The sequence below is a fragment of the Rana temporaria genome, chromosome 5 (assembly GCF_905171775.1).
Source record: "Rana temporaria chromosome 5, aRanTem1.1, whole genome shotgun sequence".
Lineage (NCBI taxonomy): Eukaryota > Metazoa > Chordata > Amphibia > Anura > Ranidae > Rana > Rana temporaria.
In genome coordinates, this window is record NC_053493.1 from 220,676,520 (window position 1) to 220,690,418 (window position 13,899).

Here is a 13,899-nt window from a genome sequence, read left to right on the forward strand (position 1 = left end):
TATATAATTACAATTGTAGAAAATATGAAAAGCTTGCTATTCTAAAGTGAAATAAACTCAAATGCAGCCTGTTTTCAGAGGCAACACAGCTTGCTGAATGGAGTCTACAGTACTTGTGTGCAATTAAAGTGTCACACAATTTGAAATTAAATATGCCTGTTTCTGGAAGACCCCATAGTTTACTAGAGATAAACCAAAAACAATCATGAGCTGGGTTTGAATTAAAAAAAATGAACATTCATCAGAACACCAATGAATATGGCACCCTTGCATCTGTCTATATTAGACCATTAATGATACAAAAAAGTGGATCAAAATTACATAATTTATTAAAGGTGATTGTAGCCATATTAGTGCAATTGGGACAGAGAAAAATTAATACTGTCCATGATACTTGGTACTGCTTGGACCTTGAAGAAGATGACACACCCCGAAAGCTCGTCCATAAAAAATTATATGTTAGTGCAAATAAAAAAGTATCATGGACAGTACTCAATTTTCTTTATAATTAAAAAAAAAGGGACAAGCACAACTCCCCTCAAACCCTCCTCCCCAGATGGTGCCACCCATAAATGCTCAGTAGGTACCTAATGAAGACACAACTGAAATAGTAGAGAGCTTTCACAAATATATACTGGACTCTCTTCAAAATGTTGGACTTTATGAAAGAGTGCCAAGAAGAAAATTACTGCTAAAAGGATCATATGCATATCCCATTTGTAGTTTTCCGGCAGGCATGTAATGAGATACAGAAAACATAAAAAAAAGAACCTCAAAGTAAAACTATTCAAAGTAAAAAATATTATGTGCTGTGAAATGTCACACTGCTTAACAGTATCCGCAGTGATAGCACAATGTTTGAAGATGCTTTTTTATTAATAACTACCAAACTGGTTAAGACTGAGAGTAAAATCTATGTACAGAAACTCATAGTAGTTATATATGTAGCGCCCCCCTTACTTTCAGTATGGGCACTACGCTAAAGTTAGTGGGGAATGTGAGAGTTATTTTGCTCCCATTCGCAATTGGTTAAATTGGACTTCTGTCATTCCAGAAATTTCCACTGGGTCAGTCTGCACTCCAGGGATGCGGTACCATCCCTGTCCAGCAGTTGGCACCAGAGGGGTTTTGGTAGAGCAAGTCTTCCCCAGCAGCCAATCAGAGGAGTTTTTCCCTTGCAGGGCATGCTGGGGAAGGGTATATCTGTGACGGGTGTCATGTGCTCAAAACTCTTTGCGGGGTCCAGATTCCAGGTGCGGCATCCACCTTCAGGGTGCGCGCATCCATGGACCCCGCTGGCGCAGCCCACCTGACCAAAGTTTTAGACTACACGGAACCTCATCCGGAGGTAAAAGGGGACTCCAGTGACTTACTGGGTCCCCAGTTCTATTGAGAGGATCCCAGGCTGGGTGCCGATCGATTGGGGGGTCAGCTTAAGGGGAACCCGGAGGCAGGTTGTCCAACAGGGCTTGAACGAACCAATCGGAGATCTGGTGACCGGTATGCTGACAGGTACGCTTTGCTGTCATCCGGTGACCTATTCTAAAAACCTACTGGGAGGATTCACTCCATTCATCCATTTAGCTCACTTAAAGTAATTGGCCTGTGGCAGAGGCCCTAAAGCCAGGTCTGTGAGATAGATCTGTTCCTCTCAGCAAATCTAAGTGACACCTCGGCTGCCAGACTTGTGAGAGGGGTCTGTCCGGGGGCACTTCACCCACTCAGAAAGAGTGGCGACGAATCACATATTGATACTACTGAGAGCAGGACTGCTCGGTTCATATCTAGGCCTGATACCACAAGATTCTTTTTTTCTCTTCAACACCCTTTTCTTCCCAATTGATGTTGGCCGTGTTGGCCTGGAAATAAAGCATTGGAAAAACCCTTATTCACTGTCTGGACCTTCGCTCGCTATTTTGATTCTACAACTGCACTCCTGGGACACATCAAGGTAACAACCAATCAGCGGCTCCTTCGGGGGTAGCGCTACATATAGATAAGCATGTTCCAGTCTCTAAGAGACCTGAGACTGGGGGTTCATCTTCTATAATGAATGAAATAGTAAATACAATAAAATACAAATAGAGCATTGATCCATTGGGGATGATTTCATAAAGTCAAATAGGCTGTTTGCTTTGCAATGGAATTCACACAAATTTTCCCTTAGCTTAGTGAATGTGGTGAAAATGCACTTCAAGAATATTCACTCAAGTGCGAGGAAAAAAAAATCTTACACGTAATCGGAAGATGGAATCCATTCACTAAGCTCTGGGGATAATTCCCTTGCAAAATGCAACTTCCCTAGTAAACAGTCAATTTGTCTTTAGTAAATCAACCCCTAAGACTCGATATGCATACTAATTGGTCAACAACCATAAAAAATATGTTGTGGGCACTTTTAAAGCCCTGCTCTAGGCTTCCCAGTTCTCCCTTCCCTGTTTTCTCCTCCCCCATTAGATTGCCTCCCCTATCTTAGGAAAATATATGGTATATATTAATATCTTAATGTCATCAGTTAATGTAATCTAAAATACACACACACTATGTATACTGTATATACATGGGTGGCATGGCAGAGTCTCACCCCAGTTCAAGTGAATCACAGGTGAGATTAGATATTGACCCACCTGTGGTTCAAGGGTCAGAATAGGGCCAAAAAAGGGGAGGGGGAGTGGAGGAGGGGGAGTGGAGGAGAGAGGGTGGGGAGGAGGTAGCAGAGGTGGATCAATGGTCGTAGGATGGGAAGAGTGGTGGGGGGTGAGGGGGGTGAGGGGGGAGTGGTAGGGAGGTGGGTGTCCTTCGGAAATCTCGAATTCCATAAGATATTTCAAACGGACTATTTTCTTCTAAAGGGGAGTCCCATAGAGCCTAAAAGGAGGTTGTGATGATAAGATGAAATCAAGAAAATTTCTAACATATAATGTCCGCGGGCTAAATACACCAGAAAAGAGACATAAAATATTAAGGGAAATGAAACAGCATAAAGCGGGGGTAGTGTTCCTTCAGGAGACACATATTTCCCAGGACACAAACATAAAGTTGTTTTCAAAAGATCATCCAATGTGGTTTTATGCAGACTCTACAACGAGAAGAGCGAAGGGGGTGGCCATTGGGATGGCTAGAGGAGTTTGGTTCTTACTGGAAGAAAGGATGACAGATCCTGAGGGTCGATATCTTTTTTTTTAAAGAAAAACTCTGTGAAATGAAATGTACTTTGGCAAATGTCTATTGCCCCAATAAGAATCCAACAAATTTTTTGAGGCAGGTCTTGGGGAAGTTAATGGATTTTAAAAAAGGGAGTGTGATAATGACAGGTGACCTAAATTTTATCTTGGATCTAAGTATTGACAGTACGTCGCATGTGCAGGGGACTAGGAACGGTCAATTGAAAATAATTTAAAATAAATTGTATCAGTGTCAATTATTGGACATATGTAGAGTGCAACATCCCAAAACGCAGGATTATACAGTAGGTGTTTGTGATATTGTGTTTTTAGCACGACAGCATCGCGCTGATTCTCGGCGACATGGTGCCGAGATCTCGCCGACATCTCGCACTCACTGGAATAGTGACAGCACATCCCAGCAAGCGCGTCATAGAAGCGACGGGAGATCCGACTTGGATTCCCGCCAATTCTACACGTGTGCGGCGTTTGTTATGAATCCTGAGGGGGAAGTCCCCGCCGGATTTTAAATAAAAATCCGGCATGGGTTCCCCCCTCAGGAGCATACCGGGCCCTTAGGTCTGTTATGGGTTGTAAGGAGAGCCCCCCCTACGCCGAAAAAAACGGCGTAGGGGGTCCCCCTACAATCCATACCAGACCCGTATCCAAAGCACGCTACCCGGCCAGCCAGGAAGGGAGTGGGGACGAGCGAGCGCCCCCCCCCCCTCCTGAGCCGTACCAGGCTGCATGCCCTCAACATGGGGTGGTTGGGTGCTCTGGGGCAGGGGGGGCGCACTGCGGCCCCCCCACCTCAGAGCACCCTGTCCCCATGTTGATGAGGACAGGGCCCCTTCCCGACAACCCTGGCCGTTGGTTGTCGGGGTATGCGGGCGGGAGGCTTATCGGAATCTGGGAGCCCCCTTTAATAAGGGGGCCCCCAGATACCGGCCCCCCACCCTAAGTGAATGAGTATGGGGTACATCGTACCCCTACCCATTCACCTGCAAGAAAAGTGGTAAAAACACAAATAAACCACACAGGGTATTAAAATATTTTATTTTTCTGCTCCGGAGGCCTCCCCTGTCTTCTTTATTAGCTCTTTTACCAGGGGGAGCTTCTTCTTTGACGTCTTCGGTTGGGTGGGGGCCGCCGTCTGGTTCTCTTCCACCGCCGGGGGGGTCGCTTTTAAAAAAGCCCCCACCCCCCGGCGGGTTTCCTCCGGCGTCTTCGGCGAGGGGGCTTCTTCTTCCGCTATCCCGACGGGTCTTCTCCGCTATCCGGGGGGTCTTCTCAACTCTCCGGGGGTCTCCTTCTATGTTCGCAGCTCTCAGCTGTTGACTCGGCGCACCCCGGTTCTTCGTCTCGCTGTCCGGTGCCTTCTTCCGTGCTGTACGTCTTCTTCTCCTTCCGTGCTGTGAGTTCTTCTTCCGTGCTGTGACGTCATGTTCTTCATGAGAACCAGACGGCGGCCCCCACCCACCCGAAGACGTCAAAGAAGAAGCTCCCCCTGGTAAAAGAGCTAATAAAGAAGACAGGGGAGGCCTCCGGAGCAGAAAAATAAAATATTTTAATACCCTGTGTGGTTTATTTGTGTTTTTACCACTTTTCTTGCAGGTGAATGGGTAGGGGTACGATGTACCCCATACTCATTCACTTAGGGTGGGGGGCCGGTATCTGGGGGCCCCCTTATTAAAGGGGGCTCCCAGATTCCGATAAGCCTCCCGCCCGCATACCCCGACAACCAACGGCCAGGGTTGTCGGGAAGGGGCCCTGTCCTCATCAACATGGGGACAGGGTGCTCTGAGGTGGGGGGGCCGCAGTGCGCCCCCCCTGCCCCAGAGCACCCAACCCCCCCATGTTGAGGGCATGCAGCCTGGTACGGCTCAGGAGGGGGGGGGGGGCGCTCGCTCATCCCCACTCCCTTCCTGGCTGGCCGGGTAGCGTGCTTTGGATACGGGTCTGGTATGGATTGTAGGGGGACCCCCTACGCCGTTTTTTGCGGCGTAGGGGGGGCTCTCCTTACAACCCATAACAGACCTAAGGGCCCGGTATGCTCCTGAGGGGGGAACCCATGCCGGATTTTTATTTAAAATCCGGCGGGGACTTCCCCCTCAGGATTCATAACAAACGCCGCACACGTGTAGAATTGGCGGGAATCCAAGTCGGATCTCCCGTCGCTTCTATGACGGCTCTGTCTCCATCGCGGCAAGCCAGCTCGGCGCTGGCTCCCGCGATGGGGCTCGTAGGTGCTCAATCTCGCCGAGAAAGAGAGCGAGATTGACACAAAATCGGGTTCACCTACTGTACATTCTACTCACCTGTACATGCAACATATTTAAGGATCGACTATATAATGGTCGAGTACAGGCTAATAGAACTAGTGACCAAGACGAATATTGAAATGACAACATGGTCAGATCATTCCCCAGTTAGTATGGAAATTAACATACTAGGGGCCCAAAAACAAACAAATACATGGAGATTAAACAAAGAATTAATACAGGATACGTTAGAGGAAAATAAAATAAATGAGGAAATAGAACAATATTTAAAAATAAACGATACCAAAGATATAATGGAGGACACCCTTTGGGAGGCACATAAAGCATACATTAGTAAAAAAAAGAAGGAAGTACTTATAAAAGAAATCCATGAATTGGAGCAAGGACATAAAAAGGGTAAAGAAGGCGAGGGGTTCCAAGATATAGTAATAAAAAGGAACACATTAAAGGACCTCTTAGAACAAAAGATGAGAAAGGACTTTAATAGAATTGCAAAAGAGAGATATATATGGGGAAATTAAATTGGGAAACATCTAGCAAGAGCCTTGAAGGAAAAAAACTTTAAATTATATAGAAAAAATACAAAATAAAACTTGGGAGATGTATTCTCAACAGCAGAAATAGCAAAAGTGTTTCAAAATTATTATGGGTCACTGTATTCAATAAAACCAAATGATCAACAGGATACAGGGAGATCTAAAAAGATTGTGTTCTTAAAAAATGCTAGATTGCCCCAAGCAGCTGAAGATGAGATTTCTTGTTTGGAAAAAAACATAACAGAGAATGAGATTATTACAGCCCTAAAAGTCTCGGCTCGGGAAAGAGCCCCGGATTGGATAGGTTTACGAGCCTGTATTAAAAAAAAATTAAGGACAATTTTGTACCTAAATTATGCTCATACATGAATGGATTGGGGGCAAACTATAAAGTTGGAAGAGAAGTGTTGTTGGCCTCAATTACAATCATTCCAATGGAAAGAAAAGATAGTACCCTGTTCTCAAGTTATCGACCAATTTCCCTGCTGAACGCCGACACAAAATTTGAAAAATTTCTGGCCACTAGAATGAAGGTTCTGATGACCGACCTGGTAAATGCAGACCAGGTGGGGTTTATCCCTGGTAGGGAAGGAAGAGATAATGATGTGAGAACAATGCTCTTGCTTCAGAAAATCAAAGAGGGAAAGGTCCCCGGTCTACTCCTGTCAATTGATGCAGAAAAATCTTTCGAAAGGGTAGACTGGGGATTTATGATGAGTACCCTAGAAGCTAAGGTGATAGGCCCAAGGATGCTCCAGTGAATTAGGGTATTATGGTTTGCAGATTTAAAAATCGCAGGCTGATTTCTGCTGACCATTCAGCAGAAAAGTGACTACTCATAGCAGCATTTTTCAATTGTGAGGCAAATGTCCAACCATTCAAACTTTGCTCAGTTCACTCATCACTACCTGTAAATAATACAAGTAACTAACTGATTGCTTCTTGTCCATATTTTTTTTAATTTCAGCTAAAACATAGACATACATCTAGATAGGTTCAAGTATGTAAATAAGTGTGCAGTTGCACCTACGATGCTAAAGTCTGGTACATACTGGCTGAATATCGTCTGGTATTGGCTGGTTTAACAGAAACAAGATGATATTTGGCCCTTTGTGTACAGCAGCTTGTACAAAAGATACAACTGTGATTTTAGAGGTAAAGATGGAATGTTTCATCTGAATACATTTTAGTATATTTATTTTCATCAAATTATGCATTTTATTATTTCTTAGAAAGGTAATTATATTTATATACAGTTGTTTTCCAGTGCAATATGAAATCACACACTTGATTATTTAAGACTAGCTATGAATATTAATACATTTTTTTTAAAGACATGTGAAATACAAATGGGTACTATAATGTGTTATCTACAAAATAAGATGATAATAAAAAAAAAAGCTAGAAAAAGTTTCTATTTTTTTTTATAAAACATATAATCAAGTAAGCAGTTAGCATCTCTGCCCTTTAATATACTAATTCCTAATGTCTTTGCCAGGAGCAAAATAAAGTTGTTGCATGTTACCAATGTTTGTGATCACTGCACATGCATAGCCAACAGCAACATTTTTATTTTATATCAAAATTTAACTGCTATTATTTAATATGTAAAACAGCTCAGTAAAAAAAAATCACAGCAATGTATGTGTAATAAATGATGGAATAACTCATATGTGTACAGAAAGTGTCCAGACAAGAGCAAATTGTGGAAAATATATACAGTAAATAATATAAAATATATTGTTAATATATTTTCACAGATAGATTTATGCCACGTACACACGATCGGTTTGTCTGATGAAAACGGTCTGATGGGCCATTTTCATCAGACTAACCGATCGTGTGTGGGCCCCATCGGTTATTTATCCATCGGTTAAAAAACTAGGAACTCGTTTTAAAATGATCTAATGGTTAACTAACCAATAGAAAAAAACGATCATCTGTCCGTTTTCATCCGACATGTCCGCTGCCGGATTTTGGTCTGATGGCTGTACACACCATCAGACCAAAATCCCCGCGGAAAACAAACGCGGTGACGTGTCGCAACGTGGCCGTGCCGTCACCGCGACGATGACGCGGCGACGTGCGCGACCCTGGAAGGTCAATGCTTCCACGCATGCGTCTAATCACTTTGACGCATGCGAGGGATGGCGGCCGATCGGACATGTCCGGTGAGTCTGTGCAGACGACCGAACATGTCCGACAGACATGGTTCCAGCGGACATGTTTCTTAGCATGCTAAGAAACATTTGTCCGCTGGAAACCTGTCCGATCCGCCGGACATTTGTCCGGTCGGCCGTACAGACGACCGAACATGTCTGCTGAAACTGGTCAGCGGACCAGTTTCAGCAGACATGTTCGGTTGTGTGTACGAGGCCTTAGACTTTTCATGTGAATTAAAATACAATTGCATATCACTGATTCCAGTGCCATGTCTGTTAATTTTTAAATGTCTATAGTGGCATTTTTTGGGGCAACCTAATGTGTTGACCAGGAACTGTTTTAGGACAATGTTCAGTTACCCATCTTACAAAATACATTTTTAAGAATACTTCAAACAAGTCCGTGCTAATTGTAATCCTACAAACTCTTGTATAACTCCCCATAATAAAGATTATTATACACTAGTAAATGTTTTTTCAAAATGTTTTTTTTTTAAGAATTTTCAGTCTTTTTTTCTTTTTTGTGGGGTCAAATCAATTTGTTTCTGATCATGGTGATGAGAAAGATTGAAGGAGCATGATGGAAATCTTGTTCGAGAAATTGCATTCAAAATCAAATGTTAAAAGCAAACAAAACATAAACAAAAAAGTCCCAATTATGTGATAAAACAGATAATCAGCTGAGCATGCAGGCAACACTTCTTACATGGATCTCAATCAGGGTGACACTCAGTCGTTTAACAATTCCCTGTGTAACTGACCACTATAAAACACTGCCATCTTAAGTGTGGGAAGAATGCCTGCTTACCAGCAATATTGGACCTCTTTGTTACAAAAAGGCCAGTAACACTTTGGCTGATTACCCCATCAGGGCCTTTCAGTCATGTTACTGCAGACTCACAATGGACCCCAATGGACCTTTAAAAGACTCCTCCTGCCGGGGTGTCCATGATGTCAGGCTCAAAAGTAAAAGATGCTCTACATAGTGAAAAATCGTGATGCAATTTATTTGTAAAAGAGTTAGATTACACTTACATTTTCTTAGTTAAAAGTATGCATAAAAAATTGCCGGCCGGCATATACACAGAGTGCCCTTGCTTCCGGGACTTATGGGTAGCAATGATATCATATGCTGATAATATGGCAATTAGTTCTCCAAATTAAAGATTTTTTTCTCACTGGCATGTTAAATCTTTTATTATTTGCTCAGTGGCTCCCTGATGCTTACTTTTTTTTTATACAATTAATTGATACCACTTCAGGGTGATGAACTTTGATTCGACTCTGCTAGAATAAAATAGATTATGACTGCATGTTTAGTTTTTTTTAGTTGCTTTATTGCTTCCAGATATGCTGATAGAATCTTAAGTAAACTGTCAAAACTGGGTCAATAACTTAATTTCCCCTCCTTATTTTTTTTAGGTTACCCTGGATTTTATACATTTAATGAAGTGGGACTGGAACACAAGATTGTCAATGATATTGATGAATTATATTTGGAGGAGAGAATGATTATTTTCCCTCTTGTTTGCCCATTCCTTTCTCTCTCTTTCCCCACTTATTCCTGTTAGAGGAGAGGAGTGATATAAAAAATAGAGAAGGGTGTGTATATTGGTTGGCATATCTGAAGATAGGAATTAGAGTGTGGTTAGAATATGCCACCAAGAAACAAATAAAACTGGAGAGGTTTACCCACTCAAAAGGGTTAAAAAGTTCTCTAATTAATAAAAGATCCTAAAAATGTAAAGCCGTCCAATAACTGATGAAACATTTACAGAGATAGAAATAAAAGACAAAAGGGCAGAGGCCATAACCAATCAAGTGGTTAAAAAGTTTAAACCAGTATTGAAAACAATCTTCAGAAAGAACTAGAGAGTAGTCATCAAATTATTAGTATGCTACAAGAAGTAGATGCCTGTATTTTAGCATTTAGCATTAAAAGTTTCCACAACCCAGTAGGAGAAAATGATAACTAAGCTTCAACAAAATAAACTGTGGCTAAAAGAAAAGGTGGGTGTCTTAAAAAATAATTACTTAAAAATTGTTCAAGACAAAATAATATCATGCTACAGTAGTTGGGCTCCCTGAGGCTAGTAATGGGTCACATCTCAATTTGTTTGTTTGCAATTCCACTGAAGTACTATCTGTAAAACAGGATGAAAGTGAAAATTCCTTTTTTAAAACAATAAATTAAACTGCATTTGCAGCAATCAGTTTTTTTTTTGTTTTTTTTTTAGTGCTCCATCAGGGCCATCCCATACTGCTAAAAAGCAGCTTGTACATATCTATTATATTTCAGCTTTGACATTTAGACTTCTGGAGGGAAATGTAGAGTATCTTGTTACACAGTCTGACAAACAATTCCATAAAATAAGAACCAGGAAACAGGTTTTACACACAACATTACCTTTTCATAGGCAGAATGATTCAGCCACAACTGTAGTATCACCTAATGTTGATTTGTAATGTTAAACGATAATCAGATTCTAACCATATTGTTTTATGAAGTGTTTAGTATAAAATTAATTTTCCACTTACCAACTGGAGACATTTCAGGAACACTGGCAACATAAGGGCCATCCAAAAACTTTGGCTCATTATCATTAATGTCCTGAACTTTTACTATGAACTCTGATTCTGGCTCCACTGGCTTTCCATTGACAATATCCACAGCTTGAGCACGTAATGTATAGAATGCTTTTTCTTCTCTGTCCAAACTTTTAATAGCATGGATATCACCTGTGGTGTCATCAATTGTAAATATTGTGCCAGCACCATCACCCAACAATGTGTATTTCACTGATCCAACTCCTTTGTCCAAGTCAGAGTGGAGCTGTAAAAAAAAAAAGATAAAAGTGATAATTATACAGAAACTTTTTATTTTTATATTTCCAACCATTATAATTGACAATTTACATTAACTAACATATTTAGATAAGCTGTATTAAACCCCAGGCCAAACAAATATGATTCACTGCTATTATTTTCTAATTGCATGTTTGTTTTTACAGCCACTTTATTCAGCAATTACAAAAATGTAATATCTTTTATAAAGAAACATCACTTTTGAGTTTGTATTCATACATTTACAATGCTGTCAAAACATTGCCCTGTCTCTTTCTGTTTGGTGACATTGATTGAAAGCATGAGAACTGCTGAGCTTTAGATCAAAGACACCACAGTCACAGATGCATCCTTAGAAAACCCTATTCTTACACTATAGACAGTTGCCTGTTGGAATTGTGGAAGAGTTCATGCATAGATGTAACAGAGATAGGAGCCAACTGGGTCAAACGAGGGCTGGTGGCATACCTATTAGAGCTAATGATTCTTTACAGTACCCTCCCTTGCAATACCTATATCCTCACTAGGGATGAGCTTCGGAATCGAGTCAAACTCATATTCGACTCGAACATCGTATGTTCGATCGTTCGTCGAAATACGAACAAAATGGGTCGTTCACGCCAAATACGAGTTACATTTCACAGACCATAATTCACTGCGGCACCGCTGGCTGATGATTGGCCAAGCATGCACTATGACCCGCATGCTTGGCCAATCACAGCTTGCAAAAAATGGAGAGCCATAATTGGCCAAAGCCAGGGTGGCTTTGGCCAATTATGGCTCAGGGGGTTTAGTACACGCCCCACACTATGAAAGGCCACCTGCAGGTCGGCCTTGTGTAGTGTGTTGCGGTGGTTGAGAGGACAGAGAGAGTGTCATTTTTTGCAGGTAGATAGAGCAGGCAGGCAGGCTAGTCAGTTAATGTTACAGTGTGTAGAGGATATATATACATCCCAGGTGTTGAACATATATTTATACACTGTATAGTTTAGCTAGATCAGTTCTTCCTAATTTACTGGCAGGCAGGTGGTTGTGCTAGCTGCAGTGTTCTTACGTGGTTTATTGCCTGTGTCCTCTGTAGTTTGCACCTAAAGCTACTTGGTGTGTACTGGCCGTGTGCTCTGTAGTTTGCACCTAAAGCTACTTGGTGTGTACTGTCCGTGTGCTCTGTAGTTTGCACCTAAAAATTCAGGAGCAGTGATTTTAATGATGCTTAAATAAAAAAAAAAAAAATGAAAAATTCCTTTAAATATTGTACCTGCTGGGTGTCTATAGTATGCCTGTGAAAACGTCTTTGAGAACCCGGGTCTTGCCCGAGGGAACATGTATCAATGGAAAAAAAGTTTTAAAAACTGTCGTTTTTTCAGGAGTCCTGAAAAAAACAACCATTTTTAAAACTTTTTTTCTATTGATACATATTCCCTGGGGCAAGACCCGGGTTCTCAAAGACGTTTTACAACAATAACTTGCATATTAGGCTTTAAAATGAGCACTTTTGAATTCGAATGTTCGAGGCCCATAGACGTCAATGGGGTTCTAAATGTTCGCGCAAACGTTCGGTCCTTTCGAAGGTTCTGGTGCGAACCGAACGGGGGGGGGGGGGGGGTTCGGCCCATTCCTAATCCTCACTTCATGAGGAAATTGCCTGTTGTAACCTATTAAAAACTACATGACTGGAATCAATACCAGAATTTACAAAAACTCTCTAGATATTTTAGAAAATTGATTATCAGTACGGAGCATTCAAATTTTGCTGGGATCCAATATCAATCTTCAGGCCTGTAACCTTTCCATTTTCCATTCTAGGCAGTAAACTGTAGTTATTTACCAGGACTGGATGAAGTGTAGTAAAATGGGGGTTTTTAACAAAGAAGCATGATAATATGTGAAGAGGAAGGGACCCTGAATTGTAGTGTAGCACCCATCCCTAAAAGGAGTGCTGATCTCTCCATGATCTGTCACTCATCTAGCTCAGTAAACAGTCTTATTGCTGATTAATTTGCACAGGACTCAGGGAGCTGCAGGATACTCCAGAACACTGAACAACCACAAGAAGACAATCTTCTCTCTGCAGCTACTTCTTTGAATAGTCCCTGCAGCAATAGCTTGGGGAATGGACAGCACTGTGACATTATAAGCAGTGTTCCAAACCAGGCAAACCTTAGTATTAGTGCACCAGGGGTAAACAGCAGCAACAGTTACTAGGATCCTTCACTCGGGTTGGCACATTAAAACATTTCATCTGCACTGTCTAAAAGTGCAACAGCCCTTCAGGCTGGGAACTTCTAATACTGGACAAGAATGTCTGCCACAGGTGCTTAACTGTTTGAGCTCCATCCTATATGCTCCCACGTCTGCAGCTGGACTAGGTTCTCCAGAAGTCAAACAATATTACAGAGCTATTGTGCTGGACCAAATAAAATGATGGTGGTCTTCATTGAGAAGGCCACTAAAACCACCCAATACATACCTCAGTATGGTCAATGCAACAATAAAAGTTTGCAAATGCAAAGTTCAATGCAAGCATCCCAGGGGATACCTAAATCTCTTCTCACGTCACTCCCTCTAACTGCATTAAACCTTCTGTGTCATGATCTAGCAATAGACCTGTGGGCTGCATCTGGGCTTCAGACCATTGGAGACTTATTTTAAGTGGTCAAGCTCTCTTCCTTCCAAATTTTACAAAACAAAGTGAGTTTTAGTCACAGAGACGGCTATAAATACCTATGCATTAGACATGCTTTGCAAGTTTCACAACCTCCACCATCCTACAAGATACCACTCCCATGCTCTCAAAGGGATCTCCAACATTTACAGAAAAGTCTGCTCCAACCCACCACTCCAGAAGCTCCCAACCATGGAGCGATGTTAGTCTAACCTACATTTCATGCATTGCACTAAGCACTCATGT

At 41.8% G+C, this 13,899-nt stretch overlaps 1 protein-coding gene across 2 annotated transcripts in view; it reads right to left on the bottom strand.

The window, feature by feature from the left end:
• Nucleotides 1-13,899, bottom strand: part of CDH12 (cadherin 12) — a 1,098,816-nt gene that overhangs the window by 215,307 nt on the left and 869,610 nt on the right. For both annotated transcript variants that reach the window (XM_040353560.1, XM_040353563.1), the window contains one exon: nt 10,683-10,977. In XM_040353560.1, the coding sequence (XP_040209494.1) occupies nt 10,683-10,977 (295 nt within the window). The remainder of the gene's footprint in view (nt 1-10,682; nt 10,978-13,899) is intronic.